The 18,692-nt window shown below is 37.0% G+C and overlaps 3 protein-coding genes across 6 annotated transcripts; all 3 read left to right on the top strand.

The window, feature by feature from the left end:
• The first annotated feature begins 681 nt into the window (after positions 1–681).
• On the top strand, positions 682–13,401 carry LOC148069958 (monoacylglycerol lipase abhd6-B-like). Its single transcript, XM_087801367.1, has 9 exons — positions 682–858; positions 1,649–1,766; positions 6,722–6,881; positions 6,935–7,048; positions 8,194–8,326; positions 8,398–8,555; positions 9,533–9,587; positions 9,691–9,791; positions 10,867–13,401. The coding sequence occupies exons 2-9, from the start codon at positions 1,651–1,653 to the stop codon at positions 11,035–11,037; spliced, it is 1,008 nt and encodes a 335-aa protein (XP_087657493.1). The 5' UTR covers positions 682–858; positions 1,649–1,650; the 3' UTR covers positions 11,038–13,401.
• A 1,724-nt stretch (positions 13,402–15,125) lies between these two features.
• Positions 15,126–17,589, top strand: rpp14 (ribonuclease P/MRP 14 subunit). Of its 4 annotated transcripts, none has more exons than XM_087800761.1 (6): positions 15,126–15,190; positions 15,535–15,807; positions 15,874–15,958; positions 16,968–17,044; positions 17,135–17,213; positions 17,455–17,589. In XM_087800761.1, the coding sequence occupies exons 2-6, from the start codon at positions 15,719–15,721 to the stop codon at positions 17,512–17,514; spliced, it is 390 nt and encodes a 129-aa protein (XP_087656887.1). In that variant the 5' UTR covers positions 15,126–15,190; positions 15,535–15,718; the 3' UTR covers positions 17,515–17,589. The 4 variants fall into 4 exon arrangements, with proteins under 4 accessions (XP_087656887.1, XP_087656889.1, XP_087656890.1 ...); XM_087800763.1 differs by having other exon boundaries at positions 15,128–15,190; positions 15,673–15,807; XM_087800764.1 differs by having other exon boundaries at positions 15,138–15,194; positions 15,673–15,807.
• LOC148069960 (hydroxyacyl-thioester dehydratase type 2, mitochondrial-like) lies at positions 17,495–18,207 on the top strand. Its single transcript, XM_087800760.1, has one exon. The coding sequence runs from the start codon at positions 17,495–17,497 to the stop codon at positions 17,966–17,968; it is 474 nt and encodes a 157-aa protein (XP_087656886.1). The 3' UTR covers positions 17,969–18,207.
• The last annotated feature ends 485 nt before the right edge of the window (positions 18,208–18,692 follow it).

An 18,692-nucleotide genomic window follows, 5' to 3' on the forward strand; every position in this document is an offset into this window, starting at 1 on the left:
TAACTGAGCAGGAACGAGAAGAAGTAAAACTTCACATTCCTGCAGACAGTATGTCAACACTGGCTCTGAACATGATCATTTCTAAAAATGAACTCATACATCAAACATTATGACCTCATTCAAATAAATACAAATAAATGGTCTTCATCGTAAATTAAAACAGACTTGATTCATCATATGTTGTCGGTGTCCAGTGTGACGTAAATATAATGTAAGATGTTATAATAAGAACATCATAATTTAATTATTATATTTGTTTTAAAGTACTAAATATAGTCTAACTTTGAATGCGCGGGTTTTCCACACACGCGCGGCATATACACGTCAAAGTAAATACTTTATCGTGACATCTGCAGAGAAAACCTCTAAACTATTATCAATAATGTTTATTTTTATCGCACCTTTCAGACCTAAAGTGTCACAAAGTAAATCAAATAAAAGCACAATTAATATAAATATATTCGAGCTACGGTTGATTACAATTAAACATTATAATTCGGTTCGGAATTAATTCATGTTACTTGAAAATATAAAAAGAATCCCTGAACACACATGATTCAAAATGTTTTATTTGATAAAGCAGTGAAAAAGTTGCACTTCCGCTTCACGCCTACAGATGAGAGGAAACAGCGCCCTCTGGTGGCCACAGCGCCAGCACTTCCTTTGAAGTTCAAACGCTTCTCGCCGACGTTTGTCGCAGACTTTGCGACGCAGCTCGACGCGCGCGCGTGCGGCTGTGATGTCCGTGGCTTGTGTAACGCGGGGTCAGAGGTCAGCGGGAGGAGGAGCGGGAGAGACGAAGAAGTCTTCAGTCTGGACCAGGACCAGGTAGAGACGAACTCCGGCGACACACTCGAGGTGAGTCTGGTTCTCTCCTTTCTTTATTCTCTCTTTTCGTTTTCTCTCTTTTCTTTCTTCTCTCCTTTCTTTCCTTTCTTTCTTTCTTTATCTAAACTTGCAACTTTGTTTGTTGTTATTTCTGTGTAATTGAAGCAGGTGTAGAACCGTAAATGCTAAGCTAGCTATTTACTCCGAATTATAAGACAATAATAAGACATTTCTAATAAACATAAACGTAGTTTAAATAACGAGTGTGATTTTTATCAGAGGCTTGTAAGAGTTTATCTACATTAGTGAAATAGTAATACGGCTTTTATTGTGAAAAGGGCAGGAAGTCATGTTTCTTTTTTAATTTCTGAGAGAGATTTAAGTTCACGTAGTTCTTTTTTATTAATCATTTTTAATGAGAACTTTACGTTTACTTTTTCTTTTTCTTTTAGGACTAAACTAAAACGATTTACTGTTTGACACAGAAAAATAAAAACGCGCTTTATCAAGGTGTGATTTATCACGGTTCATTTTTTTCCAATTAATCTTTGATCTAATCTTGAACGTCACACTTAAAAAACCTTTTTCAGACCAAATATTATTCATGAATTGGGTCATTGTTTGTGTGCGTCTGTGTGTCATGTATTGAGGTGAAAGGTTATTCACCGTTTATAGATCTGTAACAAGTTTTTGTGACGTTAACACATGATAGAAAAATAAGATAAATCAGCTGTTGTTCATGATATTCATGATGTTCATGTTGTTGTGTAAGATTTGTAAAAAAAAAAAACGTTCTGAATAATGTGTTTTTCTGTCTCAGTCATGGATCAGAGTCCGTCTTATCTGGTGCTGTTGGGGGGAAGCATCCTGGTTCTACCCACCCTGGTCTTTCTGGTGACGGCACTTAAACCAGGAGTTTTCATCGTAGCCTTTAACTGGTAATTATCCATTTAAGTCTTAATCTGTGAAACACAACTGATGATCTTGAATTAAAGTTTTAAGTTGCTGATTATTGTCTTAGAAAAATAATTTATAGAAGGTAGTAAAAGTCAAGAAAGTCGCAGTAATTGCAACAGGGAATGGAGTTTTTATTTTGCTGATCTGAAATATAAACAATGTTAAAATGATTTAGAGTCAAATCAAACATTGATTATGTAAAAAATGTGCAAACTCAAGATGCTGTTTTACTTTTAAAAAAAAAAGGCAGTATTTAAGTACGAAAAACGATTCTAATTATAAAAAAAGAAGGTGAATTCTCTGGTGTCAGTTAAGATGATTCTCAAGTCATGACAGTTGTTTATTTGAGTTTAGAGCAAACAGAGTCAAATCACTCTTAAGTTAACTTTAACTTGAGTCACTCACGTATAGTTTCAAATGTAAAATACAAAAAGTATCAATTTGTATATATAATTGTTGAATATAGATTCATTTTACTTGATTTAATGTCTTTTTATTATTATTATTATTGTCTGGTTAAACTTGACAGTGTTCCCATCTTGAAGTGACCATGGCCTCTGACTCGGAGGTGCTACCATCTCAACTGGACCAGAAACTTATTATATCATAATCTTATCAGTTCCACTAACAAGCTGCCAAATGAGTACAAAGTTCATGTTCTCGGGCAGAAGCCACTAAATTAGTCAAAGACACAGCATCAACTTTTTGTACAGATGGGTTTTTTTTGAGGCTTGTGTCCTAAATTTTTCATTTTCTAAAACAGGCTCTCATTGTGGCAGAAGTTTTGGACTTAAGCTATTAAAGGCATGACGACGTGCACACGCCTGACGTGCACGATTCAACACGAGTCCTCCTTCACATGCACTTAATCTCAAACGAAGGCTTAAACATTCCACCTTTTTAATTTGAAGGGACCTTCTTTGTCTTGAGACGTGTGAAGCACCGTCTTCCAACACTTTCACACGGTTTCCTCAACTTGAATTTTTTGAAAGGTCGCGCTGGCTTCGTGGATCGTTATCTGATTCTCTAGTTCAGCCCGAGGTGGAACACATCACTGGTCTAGTTCACCCAAGAGTGATTCAGCAGTTTGAGGAAGGATGTGCATCTCTGACCTATTTCACCAGCTGCATGCGTTTCTTAATTTATTGTCCGTCAAATCAATTTTCATGTTGGAACTAATCAATAATCTGTTCTTGACCAGAGAAATGCGATGTAACCCAGTAGCTACTTCATTTGCATGAGTCAATAAGGTTGTGTAAATACATGTTTGTTCAGCGTGACGGTAAATATTGAACTCATTCATAAACAAGAAGTAAAAACACAAACCTGCCTCGACCTGGAGGATAAAACTGAGTTTTTGCTTCTATATTACTATCATTAATGAAACTAGTTATTTTGTGAGGATGTTTAAAACAATATTGATACATTTGAAATGTTGTATTATTTGACGATAGTGGAAATGAAAATATACTTTCAAATCATAATGCTATTAATAGTTATTTTATGGATGATATTACAATAAATGATTCAATTTTACTCTTAAATATAGCAATATTTTTTTATTCACGGTACCGTATTGATATTCAACAGCACTGTCTAAATCAATTATTTTATTTATTTGTTTTATGGTTTATATTTAAATAGTGTGTATTCTATAATAAGATGATTAACGATCAACATGCATGTACATTTACATAGTTTGTTCACTTTTGTGTTGCAATTAAACATCGCTAGATGGCAGCAGTCATTACGTTCTCCAGGATTTAAAAAATCAATTAAAAATTCTGCAAGATCATGGCGATGACTGAGGACGAGAGGATACAGTGAGTCCAGCAGCTTTGAATGCTGATGTTTGGACATATTTTGGTTTGAAAACAAATGAAAGCAGTTACGACTTCATCAAGAGTCATGTGGTCTGTAAATACTACAACACCAGAGTCAAGTACTGGACAATACTACAAATATATACTTGTTACTACACTGTCACAACACCAGAGTCAAGTACTGGACAATACTACACATATATACTTGTTACTACTCTATCACAACACCAGAGTCAAGTACTGGACAATACTACACATATATACTTGTTACTACACTATCACAACACCAGAGTCAAGTACTGGACAATACTACACATAAATACTTGTTACTACACTATCACAACACCAGAGTCAAGTACTGGACAATACTACACATATATACTTGTTACTACACTATCACAACACCAGAGTCAAGTACTGGACAATACTACACATATATACTTGTTACTACACTATCACAACACCAGAGTCAAGTACTGGACAATACTACACATATATACTTGTTACTACACTATCACAACACTAGAGTCAAGTACTGGACAATACTACACATATATACTTGTTACTACACTATCACAACACCAGAGTCAAGTACTGGACAATACTACACATATATTCTTGTTACTACACTATCACAACACCAGAGTCAAGTACTGGACAATACTACACATATATACTTGTTACTACACTATCACAACACCAGAGTCAAGTACTGGACAATACTACACATATATACTTGTTACTACTCTATCACAACACCAGAGTCAAGTACTGGACAATACTACACATATATACTTGTTACTACACTATCACAACACCAGAGTCAAGTACTGGACAATACTACACATATATACTTGTTACTACACTATCACAACACCAGAGTCAAGTACTGGACAATACTACACATATATACTTGTTACTACACTATCACAACACCAGAGTCAAGTACTGGACAATACTACACATATATTCTTGTTACTACACTATCACAACACCAGAGTCAAGTACTGGACAATACTACACATATATTCTTGTTACTACACTATCACAACACCAGAGTCAAGTACTGGACAATACTACACATATATTCTTGTTACTACACTATCGCAACACCAGAGTCAAGTACTGGACAATACTACACATATATTCTTGTTACTACACTATCGCAACACCAGAGTCAAGTACTGGACAATACTACACATATATTCTTGTTACTACACTATCACAACACCAGAGTCAAGTACTGGACAATACTACACATATATTCTTGTTACTACACTATCACAACACCAGAGTCAAGTACTGGACAATACTACACATATATACTTGTTACTACACTATCACAACACCAGAGTCAAGTACTGGACAATACTACACATATATTCTTGTTACTACACTATCGCAACACCAGAGTCAAGTACTGGACAATACTACACATATATTCTTGTTACTACACTATCGCAACACCAGAGTCAAGTACTGGACAATACTACACATATATACTTGTTACTACACTATCACAACACCAGAGTCAAGTACTGGACAATACTACACATATATAATTGTTACTACACTATCACAACACCAGAGTCAAGTACTGGACAATACTACACATATATTCTTGTTACTACACTATCACAACACCAGAGTCAAGTACTGGACAATACTACACATATATTCTTGTTACTACACTATCACAACACCAGAGTCAAGTACTGGACAATACTACACATATATTCTTGTTACTACACTATCGCAACACCAGAGTCAAGTACTGGACAATACTACACATATATTCTTGTTACTACACTATCACAACACCAGAGTCAAGTACTGGACAATACTACACATATATTCTTGTTACTACACTATCACAACACCAGAGTCAAGTACTGGACAATACTACACATATATTCTTGTTACTACACTATCACAACACCAGAGTCAAGTACTGGACAATACTACACATATATTCTTGTTACTACACTATCACAACACCAGAGTCAAGTACTGGACAATACTACACATATATTCTTGTTACTACACTATCACAACACCAGAGTCAAGTACTGGACAATACTACACATATATTCTTGTTACTACACTATCGCAACACCAGAGTCAAGTACTGGACAATACTACACATATATTCTTGTTACTACACTATCGCAACACCAGAGTCAAGTACTGGACAATACTACACATATATTCTTGTTACTACACTATCACAACACCAGAGTCAAGTACTGGACAATACTACACATATATTCTTGTTACTACACTATCACAACACCAGAGTCAAGTACTGGACAATACTACACATATATTCTTGTTACTACACTATCGCAACACCAGAGTCAAGTACTGGACAATACTACACATATATTCTTGTTACTACACTATCGCAACACCAGAGTCAAGTACTGGACAATACTACACATATATACTTGTTACTACACTATCACAACACCAGAGTCAAGTACTGGACAATACTACATATATATACTTGTTACTACACTATCACAACACCAGAGTCAAGTACTGGACAATACTACACATATATACTTGTTACTACACTATCACAACACCAGAGTCAAGTACTGGACAATACTACACATATATTCTTGTTACTACACTATCACAACACCAGAGTCAAGTACTGGACAATACTACACATATATTCTTGTTACTACACTATCACAACACCAGAGTCAAGTACTGGACAATACTACACATATATTCTTGTTACTACACTATCACAACACCAGAGTCAAGTACTGGACAATACTACACATATATTCTTGTTACTACACTATCACAACACCAGAGTCAAGTACTGGACAATACTACACATATATTCTTGTTACTACACTATCACAACACCAGAGTCAAGTACTGGACAGTACTACACATATATTCTTGTTACTACACTATCACAATATATTGTATCGTTGACACTGTATCGTGATACGTATCATGTCGACAGATTCTTGACGATAAACAACCAAAATCCAAATTCAACCAGCGAGTCTGTAATTTCTATAGTTTAAGAAAACGTCTCAAACCATTGAATTTGAACCTGCAGTAAATTGTGATTTGCTCTACTTGTCCAGGTTTTTACGTCGTAAGCTGGGCCTGGTGGTCCACTACTCTGAGAGCAGGGGTTACCGCTTCTGCTACTTCAGCCGTGGAGATGCAGATGGTCCAACGCCGTCGATGCTGCTCCTGCATGGCTTCTCCGCCACCAAAGACATGTGGCTGCCCGTTATCAAGGTAACGTCTCCTCTCCTCACCGTGTCACGCAGACTTACACTTTCTGTCTCCAGCACTTGCCTGAGGAGCAGCATCTGGTCTCCGTGGACATGCCGGGACACGAGGGGACGAGCCGCACCGGTGCCGAGGACTACAGCATCCAGGGCCAAGTTAACCGAATCCACGAGGTGATCTTAGTTTGAGGCTCATGACCAAACCTTCTTTAGGGCTACGAATATGTTTTTTTTAGTTGCAATGAATGGCATGATTTCACTGATTAATCACAATTCATTGCTTTGTATAAGCATCCAATAATAATAAATTCATGAGAAGTTCATAATTAACTTTTCAGTGTTCTGCCATATTGACTAAAATCTCATAATATTTGTTGTGCAAACACTTTTTTAACAATTACGTTACAATGTAAATAGTAATAATAGCAATAACAGGTCCTGCAGACTTGGCTCCTGAACAAACTTATCCTACTTCAAGTTCTCGTCAGACTTTTCCATAGACAACATGATTTCTGTGCAACCTTGAGTTTTACGAAAAAACTATGGAATTTCGTGCGGACTTTGCGACCCACAGCCCTATTGTTTGAGTTTGAGACTTGGAGCATAGTCTTTGAATTATTTAAAAACTTGCATTTAATCTTTGGGCAAACATTTTTGCACAATTGGGGGCAAAATGCCTGTAAAGTAAATGTAAAAGTGCCTCTCCAGCATTTTTCCGTGTGATGGACATGGTTTTTACTACAGTAAATAATTAAAGTTAATTTCCACTGACAAGGCATTAATGTTCTCCTATTCTTTGTAGAAAAGAAAAACTAGCTTCTCATATATACACTTTTAGTGGCACTGCTGTGGATCGTTTAGAAGGAAACAAGTTGTAAAAGTAAAGTGTATCTGGTCAGTTTCCAAAATAAAACACTTTTGAATCACAATAAATTACACTTGACACAGACTCAGGGAGACGCATCTTAAACACACAAAAAGACACAACTGAGGTGATAGAAATGATGGACTATTGCAACAGTTTGTTTTCATGTCTAAACCAGAAGGATCTGTCTCGCCTGCAATTCCTACAAAACTCTGCAGCCAGAACTATGAGCCGCTCTAGTAGAAGAACTCACATTTCTCCTTCAAACTCTTCACTGGCTGACAGTTTCTTTCAGGATCATTTTAAAATTCTGGTTCTTACTTTCAGATCTATTCATGGTCAGACCTTCCATCAGTGATCGCAATAAGCATTAATGCGGCATAAAATAAAGGAACTCACCCTAGATCTTTAACTCTGGTGACTAATCTAAAATGACATGTTCTTGTCCGTGCAGTTTGTCCTGAGTGTGGGTCTGGATAAAAAACCCTTTCATCTGGTTGGAACCTCCATGGGCGGGAACGTGGCTGGAGTTTACGCTGCATGTTTCCCTTCCTACGTGAGCAGCGTCACACTGATCTGTCCCGGAGGTAAAACCTGGTCCACGATAATCTTCTTCAATCGATCTATTTTTCATGGGATCTCCTCCTCGGTGCTGCAGGTCTGGACTACCCCACTGACACCGAGTTCATCAGTCAGCTGAAGGAGATGGAGAAGAACAAGCAGGAAGGTCCCATCCCTCTCATCCCCTCCACTCACCAGGAGCTGGAGGAGATGGTCCGCCTCTGCTGCTACAATCCTCTCTCTCTGTCTCGACAGGTGACTTGACTTTCATCCCTGTGAATATATCATTCCTGTTTTCAACATCACTCACTGCATTGATGCAAAAGATTTCACATTCATGACATTAAACTGCACGTCCACCTCGTTACACTAACTCTCTCTGTTTTGATTGTTTAAGCGCTTTGTGACCCTGGTCTAGAAAAGCGCTATACAAATAAAAATGACTTACTTACTTACTAACTAACTATCTTCAATTCAATGTCACTTTATTGAAAGCACAAATCACAGCATAGTCATGTGAAGATACAGTTTAATTTACACTTTGTATAACAAACAAAAGATGACTAGGACTGCACCGTATATGGAAAAAATTGATATTGCGATATGGGCTTGTGCTACGGTGACTTTTATCATAAGTAACACTTTGTATCTTAACACACTTTAAAGATTAGAATCTCCATTATTTAAATTACAAACCTGTCTTTTCTTATATTATTTATATAGGGAATATTTCGCAATTATACATTTTATAAGTAGACAATGACACTTGGTCACAAATAAAAGTTTCATGATAATTGTGAATGTATTACAGAGACACTATAGTCATGTTTTTTCTTAACCTAAACCAAACACAAAATCTTTTAGCCTTTATGTTGAACAAACTATCTTTTAGGAGGAGAATCAAATTCCGATAAAAAGACTTTCCTTCAGCGTCAGTTATTATTATTACTCAGTTTCTTATGTTATCTTAATCACTCTTATCTGTATAGATCCCTATATCAACATGAAATGAATTGACCTGGTGGTCCAGACTTGTTTTGACATGTGCGTCCCAGACAAATATTAATGAAAATGCCAAATGAAAAATGGCCTCTGGGTTAAAAACAGCTAAATAAGTCTTGATTGTGTGACGAATGCTGGTGAACTAATGCGTGGCTGGAGAGAAGAAGCGAGACGGAACAACATCAGCAGGACAGACTCTGAAATAAATGTGAAATGACGTCTGTGTTCAGGTCCTGCGTGCTCTCCTGGACAACAGAGTCCCCAACAATGGCTTCTACAAAGAAGGTCGGTTCTTGTGGCTGCACACATATGAGAAGATCTTAACGGCTCCGTGGTTTCTTCTCAGTCCTGAGTTGAGCTGGCTTGTCACTCATTGTTGTGTGTTCAGTCTTCAGGGAGATCTCCGGAGAACATTCTCGATACCTCCTGCAGGAGAAGATGCATCTGATCACGGCGCCGCTGCACGTCATCTGGGGGAAGGAGGACAAGGTCAGAAACTCTGAGGATGAAGACAAACTCAATTGAATCTGTGTTTAACAAAGAGTTGCTGCTGCTGGTTATTGTGGAAGTAGATTTGTGTGTATTTTAACTGTGTATTGTGTTGTTGTTTTACTGCTTTGTGACCCTGGTCTGTGAAAACTTTACAAATATGTATCATTTCCATTAGAATATTGAATTAAAGGATTTAATAATGCTTGAAAAAACAACATTTCAAACAAGTAGCCTTTTAAATTTAATACAGAACATTTGCCTTCAAAGTGTTTATATTGACTTTTAAAGGCTACAAATAAAATAACAATTGAATTTCGCAAATAATTAATTAATTATTGGAATTAAAATATAAAAATAAATAAAAATCTTTAACCCTCGTGTTATCTCTGCCTGAAAACAAATCACCTCGACCCAGAGACATAACAAGGAATACCACAAACACATTTTGTTTGGCCTTCGGCAAGTATTATTGGAACTTATTTACTTCCATAGTTTAATAACAACTTATGTGGAGTTTCCCTCCATTTTAATATTCCGTCTCAAATTGTGTTTTCCAGCCGTAAAGTTAAATTAGAACCGAATTATTATTGCAACACAACGACTCATGAAGTCACAAAGATTCTATTTAAGTGGTCTTCAAATGTCCCCTCGTACTCTGTTGAAGCTCGGTCGTCCCTCAGAGACTCAGAGCAGCAAAGATGGATCAGACCATGAAGATCTCTAAGGACCAGAACGTCCCAGAAACACTGTTGTCCGGATCACAAACAACTGAACTGAATTTAACGATTTTATCTTTCATGTATAATTTAATTAAATGTTCTTATTTCAATACGCCCACTTTAATGTACAAGTCATGTGTTTAATTTTGTGATATTTAATTCATGTCATTTTATTTCATTACATTTATTTTAGTCATTCTATTTCTTACTGTATTGAAAAAAAACATTTAATTCCTGTGTTTATTTAACAATACTTTTAATAATACATGTTTTTAAATTGATTTATTTTAATTCATGTTCAAACTATCGGGAGATTCGTCCTTCTCTCAACATGAACATGTCTTTCTCTTCAGGTTCTGCACATCTCTGGCGCAGACGTCCTGAAGGGGGCGCTGCCGAACTGCCAGGTTGACCTGCTGGACAACTGTGGCCACTCAGTGGTCCTGGACCGACCCAGGAAGGCTGCCGGGCTCATTTGCGACTTTGTGACCCGGAATATAGTTGAAGCTAAGAAGCTGAAATGAAGATTGATGATGATGATGATGATGATGATGATTATTGATGATGATGAAGATGATGGTGAGGATGATGAAGATGATGATGGTAATGATGATGAAGATGATGATGGTAATGATGATGAAGATGATAGAGATGATGATGAAGATGATAGAGATGATGATGAAGATGATAGAGATGATGATGAAGATGATAGAGATGATGAGGGTGATGAAGATGAAGATGATGAAGATGATGAGGATGATGAGGTTGAGGGTGATGAAGATGAAGATGAAGAAGATGATGATGATAGAGATGATGGTGAAGATGATGTTGAGGGTGAAGATGATGAAGATGATGATGATGAAGATGATGAAGTGATAGGAAGAGTAATTTGCTCTCTATGAAAGAATGTCCAAACATTCCTCTGCTGTGAAATCGATCCAGCACTTTCCACCTCTTTTATTGATTGTTATGCTCCTCCCATGATGCAACAGTACACTCAGGGACTCATTCTTTCCTTGTGTTATAAGACTGTTTAATTGTGGGTTTGGGGTCAGAAGTGAAGCGAAGAGATGATGAATCTTTTTATCCTTTTCTTTGATCTATGTTCTTTATCTTTAAATTTAGATTGTGTCATCTTGCACTTTCTTTTTATTTTATTGCACTTTGTTCTTGTTTCACGAATCTATCGTCTGTGTTGCTGTTGAGCTGGAAAAACAATGATGTTTGTTGTGTTTCAGAGTCAAAGCTGGTTTAATGATCCTTAAAGTCGTATTCTGTTACTAACAAGTGGGTTTTTGTTCCTAAAATATCATCATTAAAATCAAAAATACTGTCCTGTTGAAGCTGAAATGAAGATTGGTGATGGTGGTGATGATGGTGGTGATGATGATGATGAAGATGATGGTGGTGATGATGATGATGATGGTGGTGATGATGATGATGATGGTGGTGATGGTGGTGGTGATGGTGGTGATGATGATGATGATGAAGTGATAAGAGGACAAACGAAGGAAGAATAATTGGCTCTCGATGAAAGAATGTCCAAACATTCCTCTGCTGTGAAATCGACCCAGAACTTTCCACCTCTTTTATTGATTATAATCGAACCATTGTCTCGTTCTTCCTTCTGCACTTGAATGAACTCAATGAATCATCAATGGATGCATTCAGTCGGTTCATCCATCCATCCATCCATCCATCCGTCCGTCCGTCCATCCATCCATCCATCCATCCATCCATCCATCCATCCTTTTAATGGCTCTTGTTCAGTCTGTCCTTTGTATTCTTAACCAGCGTTTCCCTCATCTTTCCATCCATCTTTCTATTTACATATAGTTCATTTATCTTTTTATTTATCTTTCCATCCATCTTTCTACTTATATATAACCATCCATATATTTGTCAATTTTGACTTACATTTATCTTTTTATTTATCTTTCCATCTGCACATTTTTATTTATAGGTTTTAATCGCCTCAATGTCAGTCTCTCGTCGAGTGTTTTATCCGACATGAATCCATCCTAGTATCCGTTCATGTGTCCATCAATGTCTTGTGTTTATATTTATCCATCTGTGAGTCCAGGTGTCTATTCTTACCGTAAAGTATCATCATTTAAATGTTTCTGTTTTGATGTCTTTCATGAAACAAGTTGTTTTGCTCTGGAAATGTCTGTGGCTCCATTTTTTCAACAACTGTTTGTTTCTGGTGTTTTACTCTGTCAATAAAAACGGCTTGAGTCACCTTCTGTGTGAGTCGTTGGTTTAGTTCATCTGTAGTTCTTTTACTCAATAAAAACTGCTTGAGTCGCCTTCTGTGTGTGTCGTTGGTTTAGTTCACCTGTAGTTCTTTTACTCAATAAAAACTGCTTGAGTCGCCTTCTGTGTGAGTCGTTGGTTTAGTTCACCTGTAGTTCTTTTACTCAATAAAAACTGCTTGAGTCGCCTTCTGTGTGAGTCGTTGGTTTAGTTCATCTGTAGTTCTTTTACTCAATAAAAACTGCTTGAGTCGCCTTCTGTGTGAGTCGTTGGTTTAGTTCACCTGTAGTTCTTTTACTCAATAAAAACTGCTTGAGTCGCCTTCTGTGTGTGTCGTTGGTTTAGTTCACCTGTAGTTCTTTTACTCAATAAAAACTGCTTGAGTCGCCTTCTGTGTGAGTCGTTGGTTTAGTTCACCTGTAGTTCTTTTACTCAATAAAAACTGCTTGAGTCGCCTTCTGTGTGAGTCGTTGGTTTAGTTCACCTGTAGTTCTTTTACTCAATAAAAACTGCTTGAGTCGCCTTCTGTGTGAGTCGTTGGTTTAGTTCACCTGTAGTTCTTTTACTCAATAAAAACTGCTTGAGTCGCCTTCTGTGTGAGTCGTTGGTTTAGTTCACCTGTAGTTCTTTTACTCAATAAAAACTGCTTGAGTCGCCTTCTGTGTGAGTCGTTGGTTTAGTTCACCTGTAGTTCTTTAACTCAATAAAAACTGCTTGAGTCGCCTTCTGTGTGAGTCGTTGGTTTAGTTCACCTGTAGTTCTTTTACTCAATAAAAACTGCTTGAGTCGCCTTCTGTGTGAGTCGTTGGTTTAGTTCACCTGTAGTTCTTTTACTCAATAAAAACTGCTTGAGTCGCCTTCTGTGTGAGTCGTTGGTTTAGTTCACCTGTAGTTCTTTTACTCGATAAAAACTGCTTGAGTCACCTTCTGTGTGAGTCGTTGGTTTAGTTCATCTGTAGTTCCAGCCAAATCTTCCTCTTCATCTACTTGCTCTGGCATCAGCTAAAGTCTAAAACACTATTTACTGTCTTGGACACATGTCAAAGGTCAACTAATAATAAACCTCCAGTGGGATCAATTAAGTTCTATCTATCTATCCATCTATCCATCCATCCATCCATCCATCCATCCATCCATCTATCCATCCATCCATCCATCCATCCATCCATCCATCCATCCATCCATCCATCCATCCATCCATCCATCCATCCATCCATCCATCCATCCATCCATCCATCCATCCATCCATCCATCCATCCATCCATCCATCCATCCATCCATCCATCTATCTTTCTTTCTATCTCTAATCTATCTATCTATCTATCTATCTATCTATCTATCTATCTATCTATCTATCTATCTATCTATCTATCTTTCTTTCTTTCTTTCTTTCTTTCTTTCTTTCTATCTCTAATCTATCTATCTATCTATTAATCTAATCTATCTGTGATGCTCATAAATAGAATTTTAATCTCAATATCTTTTCTTTGATCTGTTGTGTCATAGAGTTCCTGACTGGTAAATGATCCTTAAAGAGCCGTAAAGTCTTATTCTGTTATGTTATAACACAAGTGTGTTTTTGGTCCTAAAATATTATCAATAAAATACAATACTGACATTGTCTCTGGTCAAGGAGTCTCAAATTGTTCTTCAGAACTGATGTAAAAAAAACAGTTGAAAAACAAGGAGGTTCTATCAAGTCAAGCAATAAAGGCCTATTACTTTTATATATACAGTTTAAGTATTAGTTAAGACCTGTTTCTTGATATACCTTCATTCTTTCAACTTTGGTGACGTTTTATCGACATTAAAACAATAATGACGAAACTGTTATAAAGATAATAATAAAACAATATATTTACAACGATAATAAATAAAAAAAAACAATAAAAAAAACAAATATAATTTATTACTAATATACCAAAACAATAAACTTTAATAACAAGACAAAAACTAATAGTAATCGTTTTTTGTTGTTGAAATTGTCTATTGTACGACATAGTATAAGGGCCACTTAAATATATAATATTTTATTTAATTACGAGATTTATGTCGTATATACAACGAAGTTTCCGATTCTGCTAAAACAAATGTAAATCCGTTTTATTTTAAGTATGAAATGCGTAATAAATGACTTTCTTCCGGCTTTAATCTCGTAATAAAGTACAGTAAATAATTATATTAGTGGCCCTAAAACTCCATCAAACAATTAAAGGTATATGTTTTTAATTATATTCCCTTTATCTATTTTTTTTTCCTCTTCTTGGTAAATTACATTTTTCCTTTTAAAAAAATGTAGTAACAATCCTTTCCGTAAGGGGGCGGTAATGTATCATCGCTAAACATTCGCCTAGAGGTCAAAAGAAGAAGAGAACAGCGCATGCGCAGATCGAAGGACACCATGACGCACGGAGCTAACTGGTGAGTGAATGTAAACTTGTGTAAAACTGTATGAATCTCTGGGAAAATGTGTTACTTTTGAGAAATGAACGACCAAACTCCCCGTTGTGTCCTTGCTCTGGATTAAATACATGTTTTTAATTTATGGATCGTCTGAGAAAATTACGTGTGACGACTATTTTAGCCTGTATTTGAGATTTATTTATCATTTAAAGTAATATATTTTCTGTGAGTTGATCAAGAAAACTTAATTTTTTTTTCTTGTTAAATGTTACATTCAATAATTCCGACAGATCTTTGAGACGTAACTATTTAAAATGTATTTTCAAGAGCTTTGACTTAAGAAGAAACTGTTTTCTCTGCAGGGTTCTGGGGTCCACCTGACTTAAGAAGAAACTGTTTTCTCTGCAGGGTTCTGGGGTCCACCTGACTTAAGAAGAAACTGTTTTCTCTGCAGGGTTCTGGGGTCCACCTGACTTAAGAAGAAACTGTTTTCTCTGCAGGGTTCTGTGGTCCACCTGACCTGCTGCTCAGATCCACACTCGTAGGATGAAAACTTCTGACCCAGAGGAACCACCTGCTGTTTTCCAACAGGTCTGGTTGAAGAAAGCTTCTCACCAACACGTGAAGTTCTGCTTGTGAGTGATTTAATAACAATCTAGTGTGCACACTTACACACTGTAAACAACGTTCTATGAATCTAGGGTTCTGGAGAATGACTCGACCCGTTTGTCTGCTGTTGAGCTGAAGTACTTCATCATCACTGGCCTGAAGAGTCTGCATGGAGAGGTGAACATTCTTTTTATGTGTAAATGGTCATTTTACCATAGATAACACTGGTCACACTTTTGATAAAAAGCAAAAATGACTCCGGGATCTGATGTCTTCATACAATGAGATGCAGTAAATTGCCAGATCTGACTACATTATCAAACTAGTGACAATCAAGAAGAAGAAAAAAAAATAGTTGTTTGACAAAATAAATTCATCGACAAAATTAAATTCATCAAAGAGGAAATCCCTCCCCTTTTGTGTGGAACCCCTGCTGTCACTGAGCCTGTCTCCAGCCTATGGTCCTTCTTTAACCTGGTGACTCTGGCTGATATCTCGACACAAGATGAAACCCTCCTCTTGCTCGTCTGATGTCCTTCCTTGTAGGCTCTTTATCAAAGTGTTTGATGTGATTGGTCCCTGGGTTACCAGGTTTGGTTACCAAAATGGTAACCCAGGTGTTTTTTCCAATGTATTTAAACCATTGTGGAGCCTTTGCTCAAAAAGCCAGGCTTAGACCCGACTGACCTCAGTTATTTCTTGTTCTGCGTTTGATGAACTACTGACTCCTTCAAGAAGCATCTTAAGACCTTTTTACTTGTTTACTTTTTCTTAATTATATTGGGGCCGCTGAGTTTTTCTCAATGTTATTTTGTTGCGTCCGTGAATCAGGTTATAAGGTATATAAACAATGTATAACTGAACTTACTTTATGTTCTCAAAATACATGAATAACAATTTACTTTATTTAACACTTTCGTTAAAAATACAAACTTTTGATACTTAAAACCAAGATGTTGATATCAGAAACAGGAAAGTCGTATCAGTGAATCGCACATGATATCCTCACACACGCATATTATTATATATAAATATTTTTTCCATCGGGGATAAGTGCAGCTTGAAGGATCTTTCTTAAACAAATGCAATAGATGCATAAGATGAACCAGAGCTGGTCGACCCTTGGAAAAAGGTTAGGTTTCTATGGCAACAACACAATGTCAACACTGATGTATTTGTGTTGCAGGTGGGAGCAGCGATAGACTTCGACATCTTGGAATACACCGAAGACACTCGAACCGCTTCTCTTCGAGTTGCCAGCAGGTGGCGCCCTTTAACTTTGCAGATATTTAAAAACTTCTATTTTGTTAAAATATCATTATATCTACATTTATATCTATTTTTTTTGTCCAGGGATCTAGTGAAGCTGTGGAGCTCCATGACTTTACTGAGCCATTACAAGAACCAGGCCTGTGCTTTCAGAGTCCTGCAGGTCAGTCTTGGACTTTAATATGAAGATATTTCTGCCTTTATTGAACAATCCTTGCATGAAATCTGCAACTTGAAAGACGTATTTATCCATTTTCTGATAAAACACGCTTGAAAATGTAGTGAAAATATTCTTTAAATGCTTCTAATTTTGCAAATGACTAGTGTTTAGTTTTGTGCAACTTTATAAATGTCTGTTGTTTTTATAGCAAAGTCGTCGTCTTAAAAAAACATTTTTCGCGCAGGTGTCTCCAGACCTGCTCGCAGAGACGTCTGAGGGCAGTGATGAACTTCTTGTGGACTAAAGTGCTGAGCAAAGCCAGACTCTGTTTGGTTGCAGCGCCCCCTGCTGTCCGGCTGCTCCACATCGGCCAGCGAGCTTCTCTCACCAAATCCTTCTCGTCGCGTGACGTGGAGCTCTTCGCCGAGCTCACGGGCGACACCAACCCTCTCCACCTGGACCCGGACTACGCCAGAACCACCTCGTTCGAGACTCCCATCGTTCACGGCGTCCTCATCAACGGGCTGATCTCGGCCGTGCTCGGCACCCAGATGCCGGGCCGCGGCTGCGTCTTCCTGTACCAGGAGATCCGCTTCCCGGCTCCGCTCTACGTGGGCGAGGAGGTCCTGGCCGAGGCCAAGGTCAGCAAGATGAAGATGTCGTTCGCCTTCATCGCCGTGACGTGTTCGGTGAAGGACAAGGTGGTGCTGGAGGGAGAGGTCATGGTGATGATGCCGGCGGAGCAGCAGAGGAAGTGACCTTTGACCTCACCGAGGATATTGTGTTTGTGTCTTCTGAGGATCCATGAAGTCGTCATAAAATAATAATTTATTTGTGGTTTGGTTTTTACTGAAAATACAAAAGAAACCGATGAACAATATGTATTGTTGACGTTTGTTTCAATTGATCTTTTCCTGAAAAAAATCCTGAATTTTATTTTAAAGTTGTTCATCTTTTTGTATTGAAACAAGAATAAAACGGGTTTTCATCAACATTAAAACAACTTTAATTCAACTTTTGTACACATTTGTGTTGGTTTATTCATAAATGACTACAGAAAACTTTCAAACTCTGTTCTGGAAACAAGAACATTTCTCTGAAAGATGAAAGGACGTATAATTTATATATCTTTATTCTTCCCAAACTGGATTTAAGTAGTCACAGCAGTTCACAGAGAATATTAAATGGACATACACTAATATTAAGACGTGTAGTACATGTATCAGGATCAGAAACTTTTATTGCCAATGTTGTGAAAAAGACAGGATTGAAAATAATGTAACTTGAGTTTTATTAAACTTCAAATGAAAGCAACAACCAAACACAAACCTCAATAAATACATAGAAGAAAACAAAAATAATATAAGGGATTGCTTGTAAAACTACAACACAGGTTTATTTACAGAATAAAAGAATGAGCTAAATAAAAAGAGATGCTTACAAATACTATACATTAAAATAAGATACATTATCATGATATGA

The sequence above is a fragment of the Callionymus lyra genome, chromosome 10 (assembly GCF_982586985.1).
Source record: "Callionymus lyra chromosome 10, fCalLyr1.hap1.1, whole genome shotgun sequence".
Lineage (NCBI taxonomy): Eukaryota > Metazoa > Chordata > Actinopteri > Syngnathiformes > Callionymidae > Callionymus > Callionymus lyra.